This window comes from Lipophrys pholis (assembly GCF_963383615.2).
Source record: "Lipophrys pholis genome assembly, chromosome: 21".
In the NCBI taxonomy this organism is placed as follows: domain Eukaryota; kingdom Metazoa; phylum Chordata; class Actinopteri; order Blenniiformes; family Blenniidae; genus Lipophrys; species Lipophrys pholis.
The window spans coordinates 17,039,005-17,058,593 of NC_137649.1; the positions used below are offsets into that span (position 1 = coordinate 17,039,005).

A 19,589-nucleotide genomic window follows, 5' to 3' on the forward strand; every position below is an offset into this window, starting at 1 on the left:
AGTTCCTGCACAGTGACAAAATGCTTCACAGTGCTTTTCTGTTAAAACCAACAGTTTCCACAAGTGTTCATATAACATAACTTCAGTTTTAAAAGTTCAAACTGTTGTCATACCAGAAGTGATTACAACGAGTTCCAAGTAAATATTACAAACCTTTGAGCGAGACCACAACGACAGGCGTGAAGCGGGGGAGAAGTTATCGAGCCTTCGGTGTTTGAAACCTCAAATGTGAATTGCAACAGTTCACCTCCAGGCGTTGGAACCTTTTCTTGGTCTCATCAAATCCAGCTGTGTCTCCCAGCAGCCTCGGGTGGTGGCTCGTCCTCGTTGGCTGCCCAAGGAGGCGAACAGGCACGGGGAGGCAGGGACCGGACGGCTCTTCGCTCTACCAACCCCTGCCAGCGCCTCAGAAGCCGCCGAGCTCTCCAAGCGATGTCACAGAGAACTTCAAAGAGCCCAGATTAATTGTGAGTGTGCTGATCTGGATGGCGAGACTCCTCAAACCGTTGGGAATCTCGCCGCCACACCACCAGGACAGACGCTTTGTCACTACAACTCTTCAATATCTTAAGTTTGCAGATGGGGGGGGGGGGGGATCACCTATTGGGGACAAACCAGTTATTTCTCTGTGAAACAAACACACCCTAGGCACAGATGTTTCCCACTGCAGACACGAGCACCGTTCCTGTTGGTTGCTTTGAGTTTCATCAGAATTACTTTGCATGGCTGTTTCATCAGAACATCTCTCACGGATGTCACGTTACGTCTACGTACAGTGGCAACAGTGAAATGACACCCAAGCATAAATGTAGGACTAACAATGAAACCGTTGTTTTTTTCGCAATTCCAAGTTGCAAAGGTCCAGATTGACATCTGTAGAAAATATCAATCTTACCTTTGCTTCATGGCGAGAAAATGAACTGCAGAGGAAAATTAAACAAGTTCTGCTTCGGGGTCAAACATGAACCGCTCACTGTTTTTGTGTTGTCCTTATTCTCTATTGGAAACATGCTGGTTGCCATGGGGACGGCGATGCTTACCTTGCATCTTTATACCCCCTGAAGGAGGACAACACGGCAAGAAGCGACATTTAAAGAGACATGCAGCGTAACCAATCGACCTGAAGAGGAGCTGGTCAGGAAGTGTGAAGTCCACCAATACCAATCCAACCTTTAATCAGAGGGCAAGTTCACTGTGTGTGTGTGTGTGTGTGTGTGTGTGTGTGTGTGTGTGTGTGTGTGTGTGTGTGTGTGTGTGTGTGTGTGTGTGTGTGTGTGTGTGTGTGTGTGTGTGTGTGTGTGTCCTACATTTGAAGCTGCTCGGTCCAATGTTAACACCAGCTGCTGTCTGTATCGCTAATTATAGCCTCCACAGCGCAGGCTCCCAGGGCAAGACTGGAGGTCAGGTTACTCCTTCCCACAGTTCTCCAACACACACACACACACACACACACATGCACACAAACACGCTTAAACACACGCACGTGGACTCAGCTAGACATTTCTTCACTTATTTACTCTTCACTTTGACCTCTGTTGGACAAGCTGAGGCACTTAGAGGAAATACAGTATATTTCCCCCGGAGAAGGTTGGGGAGATTTAGAAGTTGTAAGTTCTGAGCACTTTATTCTTAAAGTTGCTGTCAAGGACAGGAAACAAACTGTTTGCTCTCCTGACATCCCGCGAATCAATAAAGCTATGCAATAAACAAGAGCGGGATATGTGACAGTATTGTCTAATTAAATTTACAGCTGTAAATGAACGCCAGTTTTATTTGCAGCGAGCTATTCTGTATAGGTGTAATCAGAGAGGGGGATGTGGGCCTCTCGGAGGAGGAAACACTGATGAAATATCAGCTGTTAGCCGCTCCCGGCTGCCTCCATCATTATAACATGATTAATAAGCTGTATGGCTGAGGCACATGGCACAAGAGACATTAAGACCTTTATCTTTTCACTTCATTCTACCTCCTTTCCTTCTTTTGATCATTTGCTTCCTTACACCTTGTTTTCTTCCTCTCCATTCCCCCCTCCCTCCCTCCCTCCCTCCCTCCCTCCTATCGTCTCTATTTTGGACCCTCAGAGGGGGCAGGGTGACTCTCAGAGGGTCGACCTGCTTCTCCCTGCTCATTTCTCCATGCACGTCTCCCCCGCTTTCCTAAACGAGTTCTTGAAGGAAAACAGAAACCCTCAAGAGCAACTCTGGGTTTTTTTTTTTTTTTTTGTTGTTGTTTGTTTGTTTCAAAGAAGACAGAAGAAATGCTTGATGGATTTTTGTACATTTTCTCCTGTGGGGAAGTTTTAGTGTATTTTTAGGCCTGCTGTGATCCAGCTTAAAGACAATTGTTTTGTGCTTTTCGGTGCCGGATTTGAGTGTTTCCTTTTATCATCTTTTTCTCACAATCAACTGGGGCCAAAAAGGATTTAACAAAGGAGTTACATGAGTGTTTCCATGGTAACGCTGCATTACCAGAGCCTTTGAAGGACCAAAGGTTATCAGTGAACATCCAGCCACCCTAAAGACTAAGGTACTTTAAAAATCCATTTCACTCCAGCTGAACTTTACCTTAACGATCTGATGCTGTATGTCTTTGTACAGTCCACAGGTATGATTAATTATTGTCTTTTAAAATATCCAATGAAGGTTGGCTGCCAATCAGGGCTTACCGTTTAATTTAAAAAGTAAAAGACCAATTGTACGACATTAGCTGCTTTCGAGATCTCATAATTTGTTCCTGCGAGGCCTTTGCATGTTCTTCCTTCACGCGTGTGGGTTTTGTCTGAGTACTTCTTTTCCCCCCTGCAGTCAAAAAACATTCATTTGAGTTTAATCAGTGACTTGAAGTTGCCTGTAGAAGTGCGATTTTTGGTGCAAAAAGGACAGAAATACATTTAAAAAAATCACAATTTTGTAAGAAAACTGCTTTTCAGACAGTAACATTCCTCCTGCAGCTGAAACATGGCACTTTTACCAAATAAAATATGCACGTCTGAAGAATTTTGCATCTTTAAATGGACATGATGCTTGAAAGCCTGAAGAGTTCTAAGTATCCAGTATTTTCAAAAGAAAAGATATACGCTATCCTTTTCCTTCTTTAAATCATCAGGAGATCTTTCAGGTTGCGTCAGGGAGTCCTGATCCACACGTTGGCTGTGACTACATTACAAAAGCATCACTCTGTTGTTAAGTTGATCAATATACTTTTTGTCCATTCGTCGTGTTTTGCCATTAGGTAATTTGTTAAATGTAACCAAGAAGAGTGAGTGATGAATTTCGATTATCTGCACCTAAAAGCTCCACAGGTGAGATTATAAATGTAAAAAAGCTTTTATCAGGTTAGTGTTAGTATTTCCTCTCTTTTGTGTGCAGTGTTTAATCAGTGGTAGTGGAGGATCTAGCTGATCTTTTATATTATATTATATTATACCAATTCAACAATGCCAAAATATGAATGACAAGGGAAAACTCTGGAAATGTTTTGGGGAAAGTCCAGAAATACAAGTAAAGGTATAAATGTACCCGTGCAGAAGATATCGAGCAGTTGTAATTGGTTGAGATGGAGCTTTCGTTTAAAAATGCATTACAACTAATTACATCAGCCATTGGGATTTAAACATGAATACCTCAAATGGGTCCTAACATATATCTGAGTACTCGTGTGAATCGTGTGAAAAAGCAGAAAGATTCTCAGCTCTAATCCACAATCAGTTTGATCTGCACAGCTTTATCTAAGACGATGTACTGCTCATCTGAACTCCTCCCCATTTGGCTTCTGAGGATTCCAGCAACAGGTGGATTGGACCTTTACGCTCAGTGTAACAATAAGAATAAATTATAAAACCTTGTTACAATTAGAAACCAAAACTACCCGCTGATTTGGGGAAAATGTGGCGTGATGCACTAGATTCGTGCATGATTGCATTATGGAAGTTAAACCAAATCAATGTAGAGTTTTGTTTAGCTGCACAGGAGCCTTCTCCCCTCATAGCAAGGTTTTCTCTGTGTGTTACAGGTTCTTCTAACGGTCCAAAATCATGTGTTTGAGGTTAACTGTTGACTCTGAATTGAGTGTACATGATAGTCCTTCTCTCTGTTTGAGCTGTGGTGGATTGATGGTGTACAACGCCTCCGCAAATTGTCGGCTCAAACCTTAAATTGGATATATACATTTTTTTTTTTTTAAAAATGGTTGAATAGATGGATGGTGGTTTTGATTGACAAAAAGCTTGTACTGTATATGATGTTCACCTGTCCTATTTGAGAACTGAGCCACAGTGCTTGAGGAAAAGCTGCAGTCCTGACAGCGCCGTGTTGTTAGATTCACAATGAGGATGGCCCGGCAACGGAATGGTCCATTAGGAGGAGGAACATATTTGTCAGAAAGTTGTTGCTCTCAAAACAGCTTTCAGTGACTCACAATTTGGACCAAGCTGCTGTCGCCTCTCTTTTGCCGTCAAACGCCATCGAGGAGCGAGCGCCCACATTGTTCGAATTGAGTTCATTGCTTTTGTGTGGAGGAGCAGCAGTTGGTGTGTGTGTGTGTGTGTGTGTGTGTGTGTGTGTGTGTGTGTGTGTGTGTGTGTGTGTGTGTGTGTGTGTGTGTGTGTGTGTGTGTGTGTCAAGATCAGCTCGGCACCTCGTGGTAGCGACAGGTGGGCAGGGTCATCTGATTTTGAAGAGAGGACAGACATGTACTTATGTTAAATGGAAAATGTGAGCAGACTGACAGGAAGTAGAGAACGTGGTAGAGCCTTACAGTAATCGCGGGTTTGGAAAGCAGACGGTGAAGTGGATGATTGCAAAGTGCAGCCTTTCCTTTTCCACCTGCTGGAGGACGTGTTGACTGCACTCCGGTCTCCTGTCATTGGAACATTGTGGCAGTTTTACCTACTGTGAATCAATACGTTGGCCTGACGAACCGTTTCCAAGGCTTTGCCTGATCAATGGTCAGCTTCTTTTTTTTTTTTTTTTTTTTTTTAAATCTCACATACAGACAGACAGACAGTTTCAATTCAACTTCTGAAATTACAATCGCACGTACACACTGGCCGCTGCTCATCGGATCAATGTGCAGCTTTCTTGAATCTCTCACACGCACGCAGACGTTAGAGCCGGTGTGGGTAGAATTATGTTGAATTGATTTTGCCGTTTGTTATCCGAATGCAGCAACAGAAAGGTCAACCCGAGACCTGCGACTGAATCAAAACACATCAATTCCTCACATTACACAACCATCCTGTATACTGCATGATAGGTAGGTAGGTATTATTATTTTTCAATATTTTTCCATTAACTCCTGCATTTCCTTGTTAACTGCTTTCCTTTAAAGTTTGTGTGGTCGAGCTAATAGGATTAATGTAGCCAATTTTACTCAAGTGATTAGATTTACCTCACAAGAAGAAGTATTGTGAGCGATAATGTGGAATGAATCAGGCGTTGAGGTATCTGTGTGCATAGATGTCGTTTAATTAGGGGGCAGTCGGGGCATGGCTGTGACACTGTAGTTAGTGGATATCAAATGGCAGCAAAGCTGAAAATCACCATATATTTCTCGGAGTGTGACTTGACTGTCATTATAAACATCTCGTACGGACTTGCACGGAGCGTACAGAGATTTGCATCCTTCATTATTGGTCAGTTTCGCCTTAAATCAAATCTCCGGTGTCGGTTTGACTCCATATTTTGCAGAAATGCCCTGTGAGAGGCACCCAGACAAACCTAAGTCGTCTCAACCACCAAATAATGAGCACAAACAAGCTAACACGGGCACGCAATCACGTTGTGGCACACGACCCCGCTGCTGAACAAACGAAGAAAACTTGCTTGAGAGAGGTAGTTTGTCTTGTGGCACCGATTTGTGTGATGCATTGTAATCCGCCCTGTTGTCTCCAGTTCTCTCATCTTGCTTCGCTCCTCAAATCGGTCGTTCTTTTTCTCACGTAGAAACACAAATCGTACCTGAATGACTCACTGACATCTAAGTAAGTAAAAATGATACTTTACATGCAGTTACGTAAACTGGCCTAAGTGATGAATTAATATTAATGTTCTGTCAACATTGTGCCGTGTACTTTGCTCTGTTTAGAAAACTAAACACATCTTCTCCGGGTCTCTACTGGTGCAGGGATCAGCTATGGAAGTCAGGGTACTCATTTCCCTTCAGAAGCACAGTCAGTACATGGCTGCTTGAACCTCATTGATTTATTGATGTTGGCACTTTGAATGGCGAGGTCATCATTAGCTGAGGCCTATAAAAAAATGTTGGAATGCAGTTTTTACCAGGACACTTGGAGCAATAATATGCTGTCATTTGAGTTAAAGGGCAAATGGATGAAAGCTGACATACACTGTATTCTCAGAATTTTACAGAGGTGTCACAAAGCTGTGCATGTAAAGGTCATGGGGAGTGTTGTTTACCTTGTAAAACAGCTGAATGAGGCTTTCTGGAGTTTTGGAGGCAACGTAAGGCTTGTAAATGTGTTTTTTTTATGTGACTTGATTAAAGCATCGAAAACTCATCATACAAAACCCAGTGAAGTTTTCCATGTTAAAGAAGCCAGTTATCTTTTCGCTATTTCAACATCCATGCTAGGCTGCTGTGGCTCAGGCGGAGAAGCGTCTTACCTTCCAAGGTTTCAAGGTTCAATTCCCAATATCTGACTTGCGCCGAAGTGTCCTTGGGCAAGACACTGAAAGAATTCAGTGTCTTGCATTGCAGCTTCGAGCCTTGTCATCATCAGTGTATGTGAGGTAATTGAGGTTAGTGGATACTGGGAACCAGAATATATGGTTTTCGTTCTTTTTTTTTTTTTTTTAATGAATTTCAGGGGTCAAACCGCTATGAATGACTCCAGAAAAGAAGCTCAAATAACAAAGTAGGAAAAACAAAACATTATATTTAAAATAACAGGATTAACCAGAGTCCTTACATGTGAGTTATATAGTGGAACACATTTCATATCTGTCATTTACCTTTGATTGTTAAGAGAGAGAAAAAGCAAAACGCTTCACCCGCCTGTATTTTTATAAATTTCAAAGACTGCACATACAGAATGTGCACAGATCAGGCTTACTGAATTCACAGCTGAAACCTAATTTCCATTACTAGTTTGTGACTTTAAAAGGCAAAATCAGGCAGCACAAACCCAACAGATCAAGACAAAGAGACCTAAACAATGCACAACGGTGAAAGAAATAATGAGAACATAATTACAATATAATTAGTATTCATTGGGCATTATATCTGACACTACATCTGGTGTAATTCCCTATTACATTATGCCACGTTTGTAAGGGTGCATTTGGTGGATGAGCAGCAGAGCTTGGTATGTGGGTGGTGCCCATGAAAAACCTATCAAACCTTTACTGCCAATGTCAAGCAGCTGTTTAACTTAATTGAACAAAAGCAACACAAACACAGAACTATGTGAAATATAAATCAAAATACTTGGGCCGTAACACAGTAACCTGACCACAATGAAGATGACTCAGCTGTGATGTTGATGGTTCACTCCAGTATGCAAACCTGTTCTGTTTATTCTGCTGAGGACTCAACGTGGTGTTTTAACCTGAGTGGGAAGGTCCCTTTGTCAACCTGTTGTTTGTGTTTATATATGAGGACATGTTGTATAAAAAAAACAACAACATTCTGCACAGCTGGAATTGGTGGATTTTATATACAAACACACAGGCACACAAGCTTGCTAAACAATTGTTTTAATTGTCACCTTTCCTCTCTCGCCAGATCTCTTCAACAATGGGCATTCAGAGCAACGGCAGGGAGGCAGTCCCTGCATCTCAGCCTAATCAGAGGACGTTTCTGGATGATATTATCGTGACCTTTAGCTCCCCGATGGCCTGGCTGCTGGTTGTTGCACTGATCATCACCTGGTCAGGAGTAGCTATTGTTTTGTTTGATCTGCTTGATTATGAGACACTCGCAGGTAATGTGTAATTTTTGTTTTGAGTAGACGTTTTGCATTTTAATATCATTAAAATGTTCACATATCTGAATCCAAATGTTATTGCACATGTTTTTGACCCTTTTTTGTCCACTCATGCATTACCCATCCTTCACATCTCAGTCACATTCCATCCAAACATTTCTCGATGAAACTCTCAGACATTTTTGAAGCAGACTTCAAAAGTGTTTTTTAGCTCTCATGAAGGTCATTTTCAGCGTTGCCCATGTGTCAAGATGAAGGACTCACACTTTACGCCAGTGCTCGTGGGTAATCACGCAATGCGTTACCGTCTGTGTTGCTTTAATCATGATTATGTTTAAGGCAACACAAAGTGTGATTCCTGCTCACGTCACAGATGGACATACTGAAAATGATTTAAAGAAATGTTTTTTTTCCTCACGTTCACACATCTTCCCACTTCCATCAGTTTATGTACAAGTGTAATCACTGTGTACATACTCCTCATTTCCCCTAAAAATCTGACTCATACACTCGTAGAATAGATTGAAAGGCTCAACCAGTAAAAACAGTCACTGTGTCTGTTGCAATATCGAGAAATAGCAAATAAGAAAGTTCCTTTAATAAGGTGGTTTAGATTGACCTTAATGGACTTTTCTGTACCGTCTGCTGCAACTCTGAAAGCAGCTTTGTTTTCTCTCCCTTCTTCATCCTGTTATCTCACTTTTGTGACTTAATTGTCTTCAGTGATTGCACTTTCTGTGATCCCACTTTAATTACTCTATTGTCCTGAGATGACAGAAAATGAGTTTCTATGAGATTACAACAATGTTACTCACTGATTAAAAAGTGAATGTAACAGTCAATATCTCACCACCCGTAAACATGTCTTGTCACTGCTTTCCATGGTAAGGCTTAGAAATCCATGAAAACAATGGCTTTATACAGTTAGATAATACAACAGACATTGAAAATCAGAGCGCTACGTTAACAATAATTAAACATTAGCTGTAAGAGGATTACTCAGCACCGAATAGCTATGCCGGAAAATTCTCTCTTGTCATATTTTGAATAATACTGTGTGTGTACAGTATATTCAGACTGAAGCAGAGATTTTTTTTTTATGGAAACCACATGTGAGGTTAAAATGGTGAGAAGGGACAATTGGTGGCAGTTTATCAACATACTGTTACCGTCATACCGTGTTGCTACTTATATTAAGCTACAGTAACTGGAAAAAAGAGGAAGCACATATCAGCACATAGATTAATAATCGATAATTTAGCCACTGGTCTCCTCTAGTTTACCCAGCAGATTGACTTAAACAGCGAAACCTAAACATTTATCTACTTTGGTTGATATACTTGGGCTATCATCCAGGAAAATTCCCCCTTCCCCTGTGTGTTTTCTAACAAATTGAACTGCTCTTTTTCGGAAACTTCTTGGACCAGTAACACTGCGCATCAGTGCCGGCTCAATAAACTTCAGTGAATAAACTTGACTCACAAAGGTCAAACTGCTACTGATCCAGCCTCCACACAAAAAGGGGAATAAATCACCCTGGATATCCCGGAGTGCAGTTAATTTACTGCCATAATGACCTTTCTATCAATTCTACGCATATCTGCTCTATCACCACTTTCTACCACACATCACCATGCATTCGGACTATTCTAGAAGGATAGTCCTGCCTCACACCGTCCAACATGCTCATCTTTAACTCCTCTCCTCACTCTCTTCCTCCCCCTTTTTTCACCCCCACCATCCCTTCACCTCCTCTCCATCCTCATGCTGTCAATCACCTGCCATCCCATCCAAAGACTACACATCATACTGTGACGACCCCGTGTGTTTATATCCTGGTAAAACCCACAACAACAACAACAGTTTGATGCACTGCTTGCTTGTAGAGCGCTGCCTGCGAGTCGAGCATGAACAGAAGTGACCTCTGTGAAGCATGTGTCTGTTTTTTTTTTTTCACTTTATGTCGCTTTGAATTCGACATACTAACGCGTGAATCAATGCCAAATCCGCACCAAGCAGGTGCTGCACCCTGATAAAAGTCTTTGAGAAGGAAGTGCTTTTACAAAGATTCGGAAACTAAACTTGTGCCGCAATTCGAGAAGCCATCCGTTTGAGTGAAGCCAAAGTGCCTCAATCATAAAAAGTAGTCTTAATGGGTAGGTCGCTCCTGTTGCTGCAGATTCTTTGATATTTTGCATTTGGACTATAGTCAGTCATTGCTGAAGAAAACATTTTTTAAACCAGATTTACAGATAGAAGAAAAAAAAATAGCCTTGAGAGAAAACCTTTTCACTTTTTCTTTGTTGTGTGACATTTCAAAATGGACTCTTAAAAACTATTTTCTCATACAAGTGAAATGCATTCGCACTGAAGGTTCAGGGAAAGTGTTTGTGACCGGTCGTGAGGTCATAAAAGAGATGAAAAAAATACTGTATGTCTGGGATAGTAAACGCAAGACTTCAAATTGTTGATTGTTGGACAGTGGACACAGTTCTATTATTATTCTTGTTTTAAATCAATAAATCAATGAAACTACAGTTGACATGACACAAGTCAAGGAGGAAGTGATGCAGTGGTTAGTCCTGTAGTCTCAACAAAAATGCTCCTGGTTTGAACTTGTTGGCCAACGCCAACCTTTCTGGATAGATGGATGGAACCATTTATGTAGAACCTTACTGGAATTAATTTCTTGGACAGTACATTATTTCATGTACATGATATATCATATTCGGAACATGATTTCATCAGAAACCCTACTTCAATTTTGGCTTCTACAGCTCATAACATTATTTGTTTTCACCAATTGTTATGTTTGGCTCAGGAGAGGTGGACTCAAGATGCCAGACACTGAAAACCAAGGCTGTCATTTCATTACAAAAAGGGGAAACCAAAAATCAAAGCCCATAAGTTCAAAGGAGTGTTTTCCTCAAGGGCCACAGAGAGACAGGAACACTGAAGCACAGCGGACCAGCCTCGCAGAGACACAGAAACGCAGATGGGCTGACAGCCAGAGGAAAGCCCATTATATAGCAAAGCCACCGGGTGACGACAATCACACACTCAGGCACAGGTGAAAGACATCAGGGCGGGAACAGCAATCGGACACGAGAAGCAGAATCCGAATCGAACAACAAACAGGAGTCACAACATGAACCCTGACACCAATAGACCCCGACTACGATGGCTCATGAACACACTTCTGAACAGAAAGTCCCATTCACAACGCTGAAATCTACAGGCATCAAATGGGCCAGTGTTTTTTGAGTCTTTAGGTAAATCACTTAAAATCACTAATTATTTGGAGAATATCAAACTGCACATAAAGACTGTACAACAAGACTCTACCAGCTTCAAATCTTGATTTACCCGGAGCATTAAAGCTCTGATATAAAGCCTCCATTCATTTATTTATTCACTAAAACTCCGTGTCTTGTTGGTCCTCTATCAGCTGTAAACAGCTTGTGTTTATCAAGCCTCTCAGCTACAGATGGGTGGCAAATTAAAGGAAAATACAACAAAAAGGTGGTTGGCCATCGTGAGCTTCCAAAATAGACTCAGAGCTCCCTGACGTCATCTCTGCAATTTACTAAAACACGGCTGGAGAAATGCACAGCAATATTGGGAGAAAAATAATTTCAAGCCTTGATTAGAGTTCTTGCTTGTTCAAAATTTCCCAAGGGGTTTGATATCTGGTGGAAATTGTAGCCACAATAAAGGATGCCTATACAGAATACAAACATGTATTTAAATGCTGCTTCAAACAGCAGCATCTGCTTCCAGTATGTCCATATGTTCGTATTTAGTCCAAACTTTTTTGTAATTTGTCGCTCAGCAGTGAGTCTTTACTCCGACTTTTCTGGTGAGAGACAATTCTCCACCCGTGCATGTAGAACCTGGAACTGCATGTGTTTCCTCTGGACACTGTAGGTCGTCAATGACAATGAGGCTGAGCGACAAACAAGCTTAAAATAGACCTTCAGTCACCGACTGCTTCATGAAAACAGCCAATCAGCCGACTTCAATAGGAATTTGTTGTACAATTTAACAAATCTATTCCGGCGTGGGGCTCACATGAATATCTCGACATATCATAGAAATAGATCGCATAAAAAGTTTTGAGGCTTTACGTCTTGAGCTTGATTGTGGGGTCCCGGGTTGACATCAAGTTTAGACAGAAAAACAAAACAAGTCTCGTTGCAATGACTTCCTGAGGCGATTCCTATAAAAAGGAGCACACAAATAGAAACTTCTTCTACATAAAATGCAGAGATGACAAAGAAAATGGATTTAGAGTTTCACTAGTCACCTTTTCAAACCCTTGTTTTTCATCCATCTGACAGAAAGGCAGAAACAATAGTAATTCTGGAAGCTTTCGTTTCTCCTTTAAGAGGGAGCGTGCTTAAATTCAGACAGATGGAAAACATGTATTGATGGTAATCTGCTGTTTATTTTCGAGTTCAGACATTGCTGATGGGCTTGTAAAACTAAAATACACCATGTGTTCACAATATCTGTCGTTTGGCAAAAGAAAGAAGGAAAGAAAGAAAGAAAGCATAATTTTGATTTTCTTTTCCAGCTCAGACGTACACTTTAAACTACTTTATGCTCTTCTTGTCTGAGGGGTTTTCAGACCCTCCTGGGTTCTTCACTCTGCTGCACATTTCTGTGTTTTGGTTTTTTTCTCCAGTCCTCTTCTTTGTGCGCTATCATATTGATGTGTCTGCTAAACTTCACAAAACCAAGAAACAATGGCACAGAGGTAAAGAGGTGTGGCGATGGGGGGATCAGAACATAAAAGTGAGGTTGTGAGAGGAAGTAGATTTAAGGAGCACACAAAGAGGATGAGCGAACGGGGGGAAAGAAAGAAAACGTGAAGGAGGAAGGTGAGGCAGACGAAAGACTGCGTGACTAAGTCACTTAGACAAAGAGGAGGCAGAGTTGTCTCCGTCTCTGGCGGTGTGTCTGGTGTGCCAATCAAAGAAATGTCAGTGCATTAATCAGTTGTTTGTGGGGCTCCATTACCCTTTTCAACTCCTCCACACTGGGCGAGAAACTGGCAGAAAGGACCTTCCGCCCGGGCGAGGGAATATCAAAGAGATCCGCAGAGAAAATCAAAACACTGCATTTAGCACTTTGAAGCCAACGACTGCGACAATAAGCAGGCATGAGACTGGAGTACTAACCACAACACCATTAAATGCATCACAACTGGGAAAAGTCGCACTAAATAGAGTGTGAATTTAAAAGTGGCGGCATCTGACACATTAGACTGGAAACAAGTTGCACTTAATAAAGGTGCTGCATTCAGTTATTTATTGAATTAGTTCAAAAAGTGTTGCAGTGCTGCAAAAATACCAAAAACACACGTGTGAATATGGTTTTATGAAAAAGTTTCAGTCAAAACACAATAAGTTGTGAATAACTTGTATAATATAGTTTTTTTTTTAGTAACTTAACTTGTTAAATGACAACAAAAGACCGAAGTTAAAGTATGGGAGGAGGAATACCGAATGAGCCCCGTGGACTCCAACACAGAGGTCTGAAATATCAGGGGCCTGTACTACGACGCTGGACTTTCTCTTATCGAGACAACTTAAAAGATTAACCCTGGGTTTTCCGTACTACGATGCTCGCTCACTTCTCAACGGGATAAATCACCCCGGCAACTTACGCTGAATGTCTAACCGGCTCCCGAGCAGCTTATGCTCTCGACAAGCGGTCAGAGCTCCGCCTCCTGACCAATCAGATCTCTTGGGAAATGACCTGCCTGTTCTTAAGTGATCGTGATGGTGCGCGGTATCAGTGCTGAGCTGCAGCTGAGCGGAGAGGAGAAATTAACTTAGCGCGATCTTTTTGACATAATAAAATAAATCCTGGTCACTGAGGTTTTGAAGGATGTTTTTGTTCTTGACTTGTTCCAAGACTGTTTAGCTCCACGAGGGTTGATCTGGAACAATGAGGTAAATGATCACACCTGACAGAACTGCACAAACATGAATTTATGGAAGGCAGAACTACTGATGAATTAATATTCCAACACAAAACACATTCACACGGGGGGAAATCAGCCTCAAAACAACCGGATAGAAAACGTTTATCTAAAAGAAGTGCAGTGAGGAAGTTCAGCACAACACATTTCTGCCGTAACAAAGTGAACCTGAGTGATCAGTGTGCCGTGCTCTCCGTTTATATCACTGATGAATTAATATCGTATAATCCCCACGAAGTCACGCACTAACAAGTCAGGAATTCTTCATATTCTCAGAGAATAACTGCTCCCTCAGTAATCTGTAGACTCCATGTGTGTGTGTGATCGATCATGTGAACGCGCACACGTAGGTTTGGGTTTAACCAGCGTGTTGATAACCTGCTTCATAGTAACGGTGACCAGGATCACGCGTGTCTGAATAAGTCAACCCAGGAAACGGAGAGAGATCCTGGATATGTTGATCACGGTTCGTAGTACAGGCCTCGGGAGTCCCTTCCTCACATCCTAAATACAACAGTTTAATACATGTCAGAAAAAGAAACTAAACTCAAACAAGATGGAAAGAGACGTAAAATAAAGAGCCACTTCCAAGACACCGAAAATCATGGAAATATGTAAAACCATCCATATGTGACAAAGAAAACCACCGAAAAGCTCTGAAATGACAACTTTTATACTACAAAACCAATTCAAAGAGTTTTAACACAAAATAAATAGGACAAAAAGATTTTTTTTTTTTTTAAATGCATAGAGCAAAATGCATGTAACAAATTCTTAAAAAGTATCTGCAGAACAGAAGCAAAAGTACTACATATTCTGTTTTGTGTCTCTTTCAGTCTCTTTTACGAAAAATAGAGACCTTTTATACAATAGCATCTATCTCTATCTGTCAATGAGTTTTAATAACTATAAAGCAGCACTGTGGCTTTTTATTCACAAAAGACAAATGGTAATCAGTCTTTGACAATTTCAAACTAAGTTCAGTATCACTCCTGGTGGCACATAAAGTTAAGCGTTGACCTTCTGTTTGGTAGACGTTCAGTTTAGTCTTTGGTGTAAGTGGCAATGATTAGACCAACCCAAGTAAAAAAAGAGCAGCTGCAAAAACACTGCGCAGTTATTACAAATGCCATAATTTGTGTCATTATACACATTTACAATATTAGGCTTGTTAATTGTTGGATTTCAATCTAGATCTTGATCAGATGGTAAACAGCCAATGAAGAGGGTTGCTTAATAACCCATACTCCGCTTAACCTGAGGATTGATTTAAATGGTTTCCTTTGGAAAAAATAACAACAAAAAAAACAACCTATGTCATTATGCTTATTGCAAAAATTCCCTGTGATGGATAATGCTAGCGAGTAACACAACCTTGTATTATGTAGACAATGTCATTGGTGCATAAACAAGTAAAAAAAGCATCGGGGATGTTTTGCTTTGAATCTGCAGTTGCACATTTCTCATTTGCCATGTCTTCTGCATCATGGTCTGCATGACAAATATGCAGTGTGTGGGATTTATGCATCATGTTTTCTGCATTTCAGTAAACAAAAAATTTTTAAAAAAAAAACCCAGCACAAATAATCCTAGTCTGTGGCTGTGAATGATTGATAACTAGAAATTGGTATTCAGACAATGGCTGCTGATCATTGTATTTCCCACATGACTTTCTCTCTCTCTCTCTATTATGTGCTTTTCCCCTCTATTGTTCGCCCTTTTTTCCCCCCCCTCCCTCAGCACCCTGTATATAGCTACTTCACATCCTCGCTCTTTCTGTTAATGTCATGTTTGTGTGTCTCTCTCCCTCTCAGGTCTCCCTCCTCCTCCTCCTGCCATTGCCAGGAGAGGTTTGAAGGCTAGAGGCAAGCAGAGACTTCTAAGCTATCACATTCACATTCACTCCCTCGTACAAAAATTTAAATAATCTAATATTATGCTGTATTGCTCTCGGTGGCAACCTGCTGTGAACAAACAGAGTCTTACACTAATATAATGAACAATATCAGAGTGCAGGAGCTCAGAAAGCCACATGGGGTGAAGAAAATAACACCTACACATGCTTTTTATTTATATGGTACATATCTGTGAATGCCCATGTGACCGTGAGTTGGCACCCTCGCGCCTTTTACTGAAACAAAGCAGAGTTCTTCATGAAAAGAGCAGAAAGTTTTCAATGGAGGAGCTTGATTACTTCGGCAAATTGTCAGAATGATGGATACCTCATGAAAGTGATTAATAAGTGGACTGCAGAGCGATTCAAGGCGACTGTCTCCATCTTGAGTCTTATAATCAGTCATTCAGCCAATTTAAATGGAAGGAAGTATCCGCTGTGTTGTTTGATGTCAACGTGCGCCTCACTCTCGACAAACACAGAAAGATGGTAATAAAGCAATAAAATGGTTGTGAGGTGATGAGACGCCAGATAATTGGTCTGCGTGAAGGCTATGGAGCAACTCTCAGTAGGCTGACGTTATTGTGACAACAGTTGCTGACGTTATTCGCAGGTGAAAAGTCCAAGGGCTTATCGCCAATCCACTCTGCATGAGGGTCGGCGGAGTGAAGAAAAAAGTATAGCACAGTACAAGCTGACCTTTAAAGTTTCATGTAACGGCTGTGTTTAACTGTACCACATGCAGCTTTTGGAACGTCCGACAGCGATACAGAAATTTTTAAGGAGAAGTTTGCAAGGTGATTGCTCACAGTGTCTCTCCAAGAATATCCTTTAAAGGGATAAGTTTAAAGGAGAAAAAAAAAAAAGAAGCTGTTTGATAAAAGACTGGGGGTCTTTTCTCAAACAGCTTCTTTTTTTTTAAATAAAATTCAGTTTGCCTCTAAAACACAGGGTATCGCCTAAAGAATGAACATAGAAAGAGAAAACATCAAGCTGTCCTGCTTCAGATCTGGTACATAATCAGGAATGGTGCTGGGGGTCCACGATTGTAATTTCACTTACACAATGTAACTTTGCTTCTGATAAAAACACACAATTTATCTAATCATCGTTGGTTCACAGATCAAATGCCACAACTTATTCTTTATAGCTTTTGTTTGAGAAATCAGCTCTTAACATATATTTATCACTCAAGTAAATTGACTTGATTCAAAGTAACTTGTCATTTGAGTTAAATCTTTCGAAAAGTTTATGTACTTGTATGAATATCTAAATATTGTATAAATACAATTTAACCAATGCAACAGTTGTACTTCAGTAGACATTCTCAGTACTCGTTCTGCCTTTCATAAGGAGTAACAAAGATTGTATCGATAATGGGAAATTAGCTGAAATAGAAAATCTGTGCGGTCTTTTTCAAATTTATATAATGCATTAGACTTCCAGAACTCAATATTGGACTCTGTTTAAAACAAACCAAAACTTTTCTTTTCTGGATCTAACGGAATGGTTTAGGTTATTAAATCCAGCTCCAAATATTTCAGCCCATCAAATATGTTTTAGGTGTAATTAGGATGTCATCGAAGATCTTGGCCGTCCTCGCACCACTGCTCTCCGACAGCCAAACTACCCACTCCGTTGTTTATGATGTGACTGCACTTCTTCTTCGATGATGGTTATATTGTTTAGGGAGACTGTGGAAATCAAATATTTTGAGCCAAGGACGTGTCAAAGTAAATACGATGAGAAGAAGGTGAAAGTTGCAGCTGAAAGACGAGTTCCATCAAACCTGAGTGGAATGAAAGAGTCGGCTTCAAGAAGAGGGTCAGAAGGAGCTACAGAAACACGTTGTCTCCGCAATTTGTGTGCGAGACAACATGTGGCTCCACACACCAATAATATTGACAACATGATTCTAAGCTGTATGATTTTAAACAGTGTAGTTCTATACATGGGTGTGAAACCTTATTCTGGATGGGCTCCAGGATTTACCTGCTCCGAGGCTGTCAAAATGAGACTGAAATAAAACATTTTCTATAATATAGAGAAGATCTTTGAAGGCTCCTGCTTGGCTCCTGTGTGTTGGTGTGTGTCAGCAGTTTGCTTCACTGCAATGTTTTGACAAATCCATGTCCACAGCCAGTCTTACAAGCAATCTGTAGGGTTGCCGCTCAAAAAACTGTTAGAAACCACTGATTTAAAACAACACACCACAGTCAAAACACAAGAAAATGGCTTTCTATTGAGATTTACTTCGATTTACTATTCTCCTCTGCCCTTTTTGTAGGTGTTCGCCCAATAAAGTCAAGCCCTGCCGGAGTCGCTGGTCTCGTCTCAGCCCCGGAGAGCTCTGATTGGCTGGAGATGTTGTGGTCATTTGCGGCCAGCTTGGTGGCCCCCGATGAGGAGGAGGAAGGTATTCACCAGCTAACTGAAACCCTCACATGTAAGAAAACATCAGCTCATGCCCATTAACCCCGGAACGGCTGCAATGCTTAATAACAATAATCAATTAACTAAATACAGAGCTCATTCTGCCTAACAGTTTCATATGGGCAAAGCCTTTACATGCTCCAAATGATTCATGATTTGAATCTGTCAAATGCTTCTGTGGTCACTGACTAACAGAGTCACAATAAATTCCATTTAAACTCTGATTCACCTCAGGCAGAAGAATAACCTTTCTATCTTAACATCTATATTCAATTATCAGATGCAGCGTTCCATGCAAATATTGTTAATTAACTGAATTTAAAAGCTTGAACTTTTGCACTTGTGTTTCACAAAGCTTTGCCAATCCGAAGATGCTTTCATTCAGACGGACTGCAAGCAGCAGAAAGATTGTGAGGGTTATTAAAACCGTCAATTCAATAAGAAAAAGGTGCAAGGCCAACAAAACAGCAGACAGACAGAAAATTATAAACAAGAAGAAAACATTATTCCTGTTTCCACCGAGCCGAACTTAAGAGCTATTTTTCGTCACGTGTGCCATTTAACATCCAATAATATCTATATATTGGAAAATTGAAATTCCTGAACTCTTTTGTCTGTTGTGCAGCTTTCCACTCAGAGGAGCTCTGAGGAGAAGATGTGAAGCGAGGATGAGAAGAATGAAGCGCTGGAGAAAGGTTAAAAGAGAGGTCGAGGAATTGAAGAGAGGACGTGAAGCAACAGAATGTGAACTCCAACCCAGTAATGTTTTTTCGTGCCCGTTGTGGGTTTGATGAATTAAAAACTCCCAAACTGAAATCTCTCTCCTAAATGTTTTCTCTGCAACCGACATTCTTCGAATATCCGAAGTTTAAAATGAGCCTCCTTCAACATCTCATGAGGACAAATTACTAATACATTCACGGTAGATAATGACCTTGTGTGAACCTATTGATAAGTTCAGCGAGCCCCCACGAGACCAATTAATGAGTTTCACTGTCACCGTTTAAGTGTAAGCCTGCATTTACACGACAATATTTCAAGTGAAAACGCTTTCGTGTTTTCGCTTGAGAAAAGTTTCTTGTTTACACGGCAGCGTTCTGAAAACAATGTCTGCTTAAACGGACACACCACCTATATACCATAATGGTCCAACTATAAGACAAGGTTGTTTTTTTTCTGGGAAATAGATCTGATAAAGTGAGCAAATCTTATATACAGGAACTGAGGAAACAGAGTTGTCTGCTCTTCTTTGTCCTATCTTTTAAATGTCAATAAATAGAATCCCATACGGCTCCAGGAAGAAGTAAAAGTATCCCAAACATCCAGTT

The 19,589-nt window shown here is 40.8% G+C and overlaps 1 protein-coding gene across 4 annotated transcripts; it reads left to right on the forward strand.

The window, feature by feature from the left end:
• Window positions 1–1,874: 1,874 nt before the first annotated feature.
• Window positions 1,875–19,074, forward strand: LOC308126323 (triadin-like). 4 transcript variants are annotated; one of them, XM_080490620.1, is made up of 6 exons: window positions 1,875–2,526; window positions 7,744–7,942; window positions 9,742–9,783; window positions 15,749–15,799; window positions 18,116–18,274; window positions 18,887–19,074. In XM_080490620.1, the coding sequence occupies exons 2-6, from the start codon at window positions 7,756–7,758 to the stop codon at window positions 18,907–18,909; spliced, it is 462 nt and encodes a 153-aa protein (XP_080346746.1). In that variant the 5' UTR covers window positions 1,875–2,526; window positions 7,744–7,755; the 3' UTR covers window positions 18,910–19,074. The 4 variants fall into 4 exon arrangements, with proteins under 4 accessions (XP_080346746.1, XP_080346747.1, XP_080346748.1 ...); XM_080490621.1 differs by having other exon boundaries at window positions 18,116–18,244; XM_080490622.1 differs by lacking the exon at window positions 9,742–9,783 and having other exon boundaries at window positions 1,884–2,526.
• The last annotated feature ends 515 nt before the right edge of the window (window positions 19,075–19,589 follow it).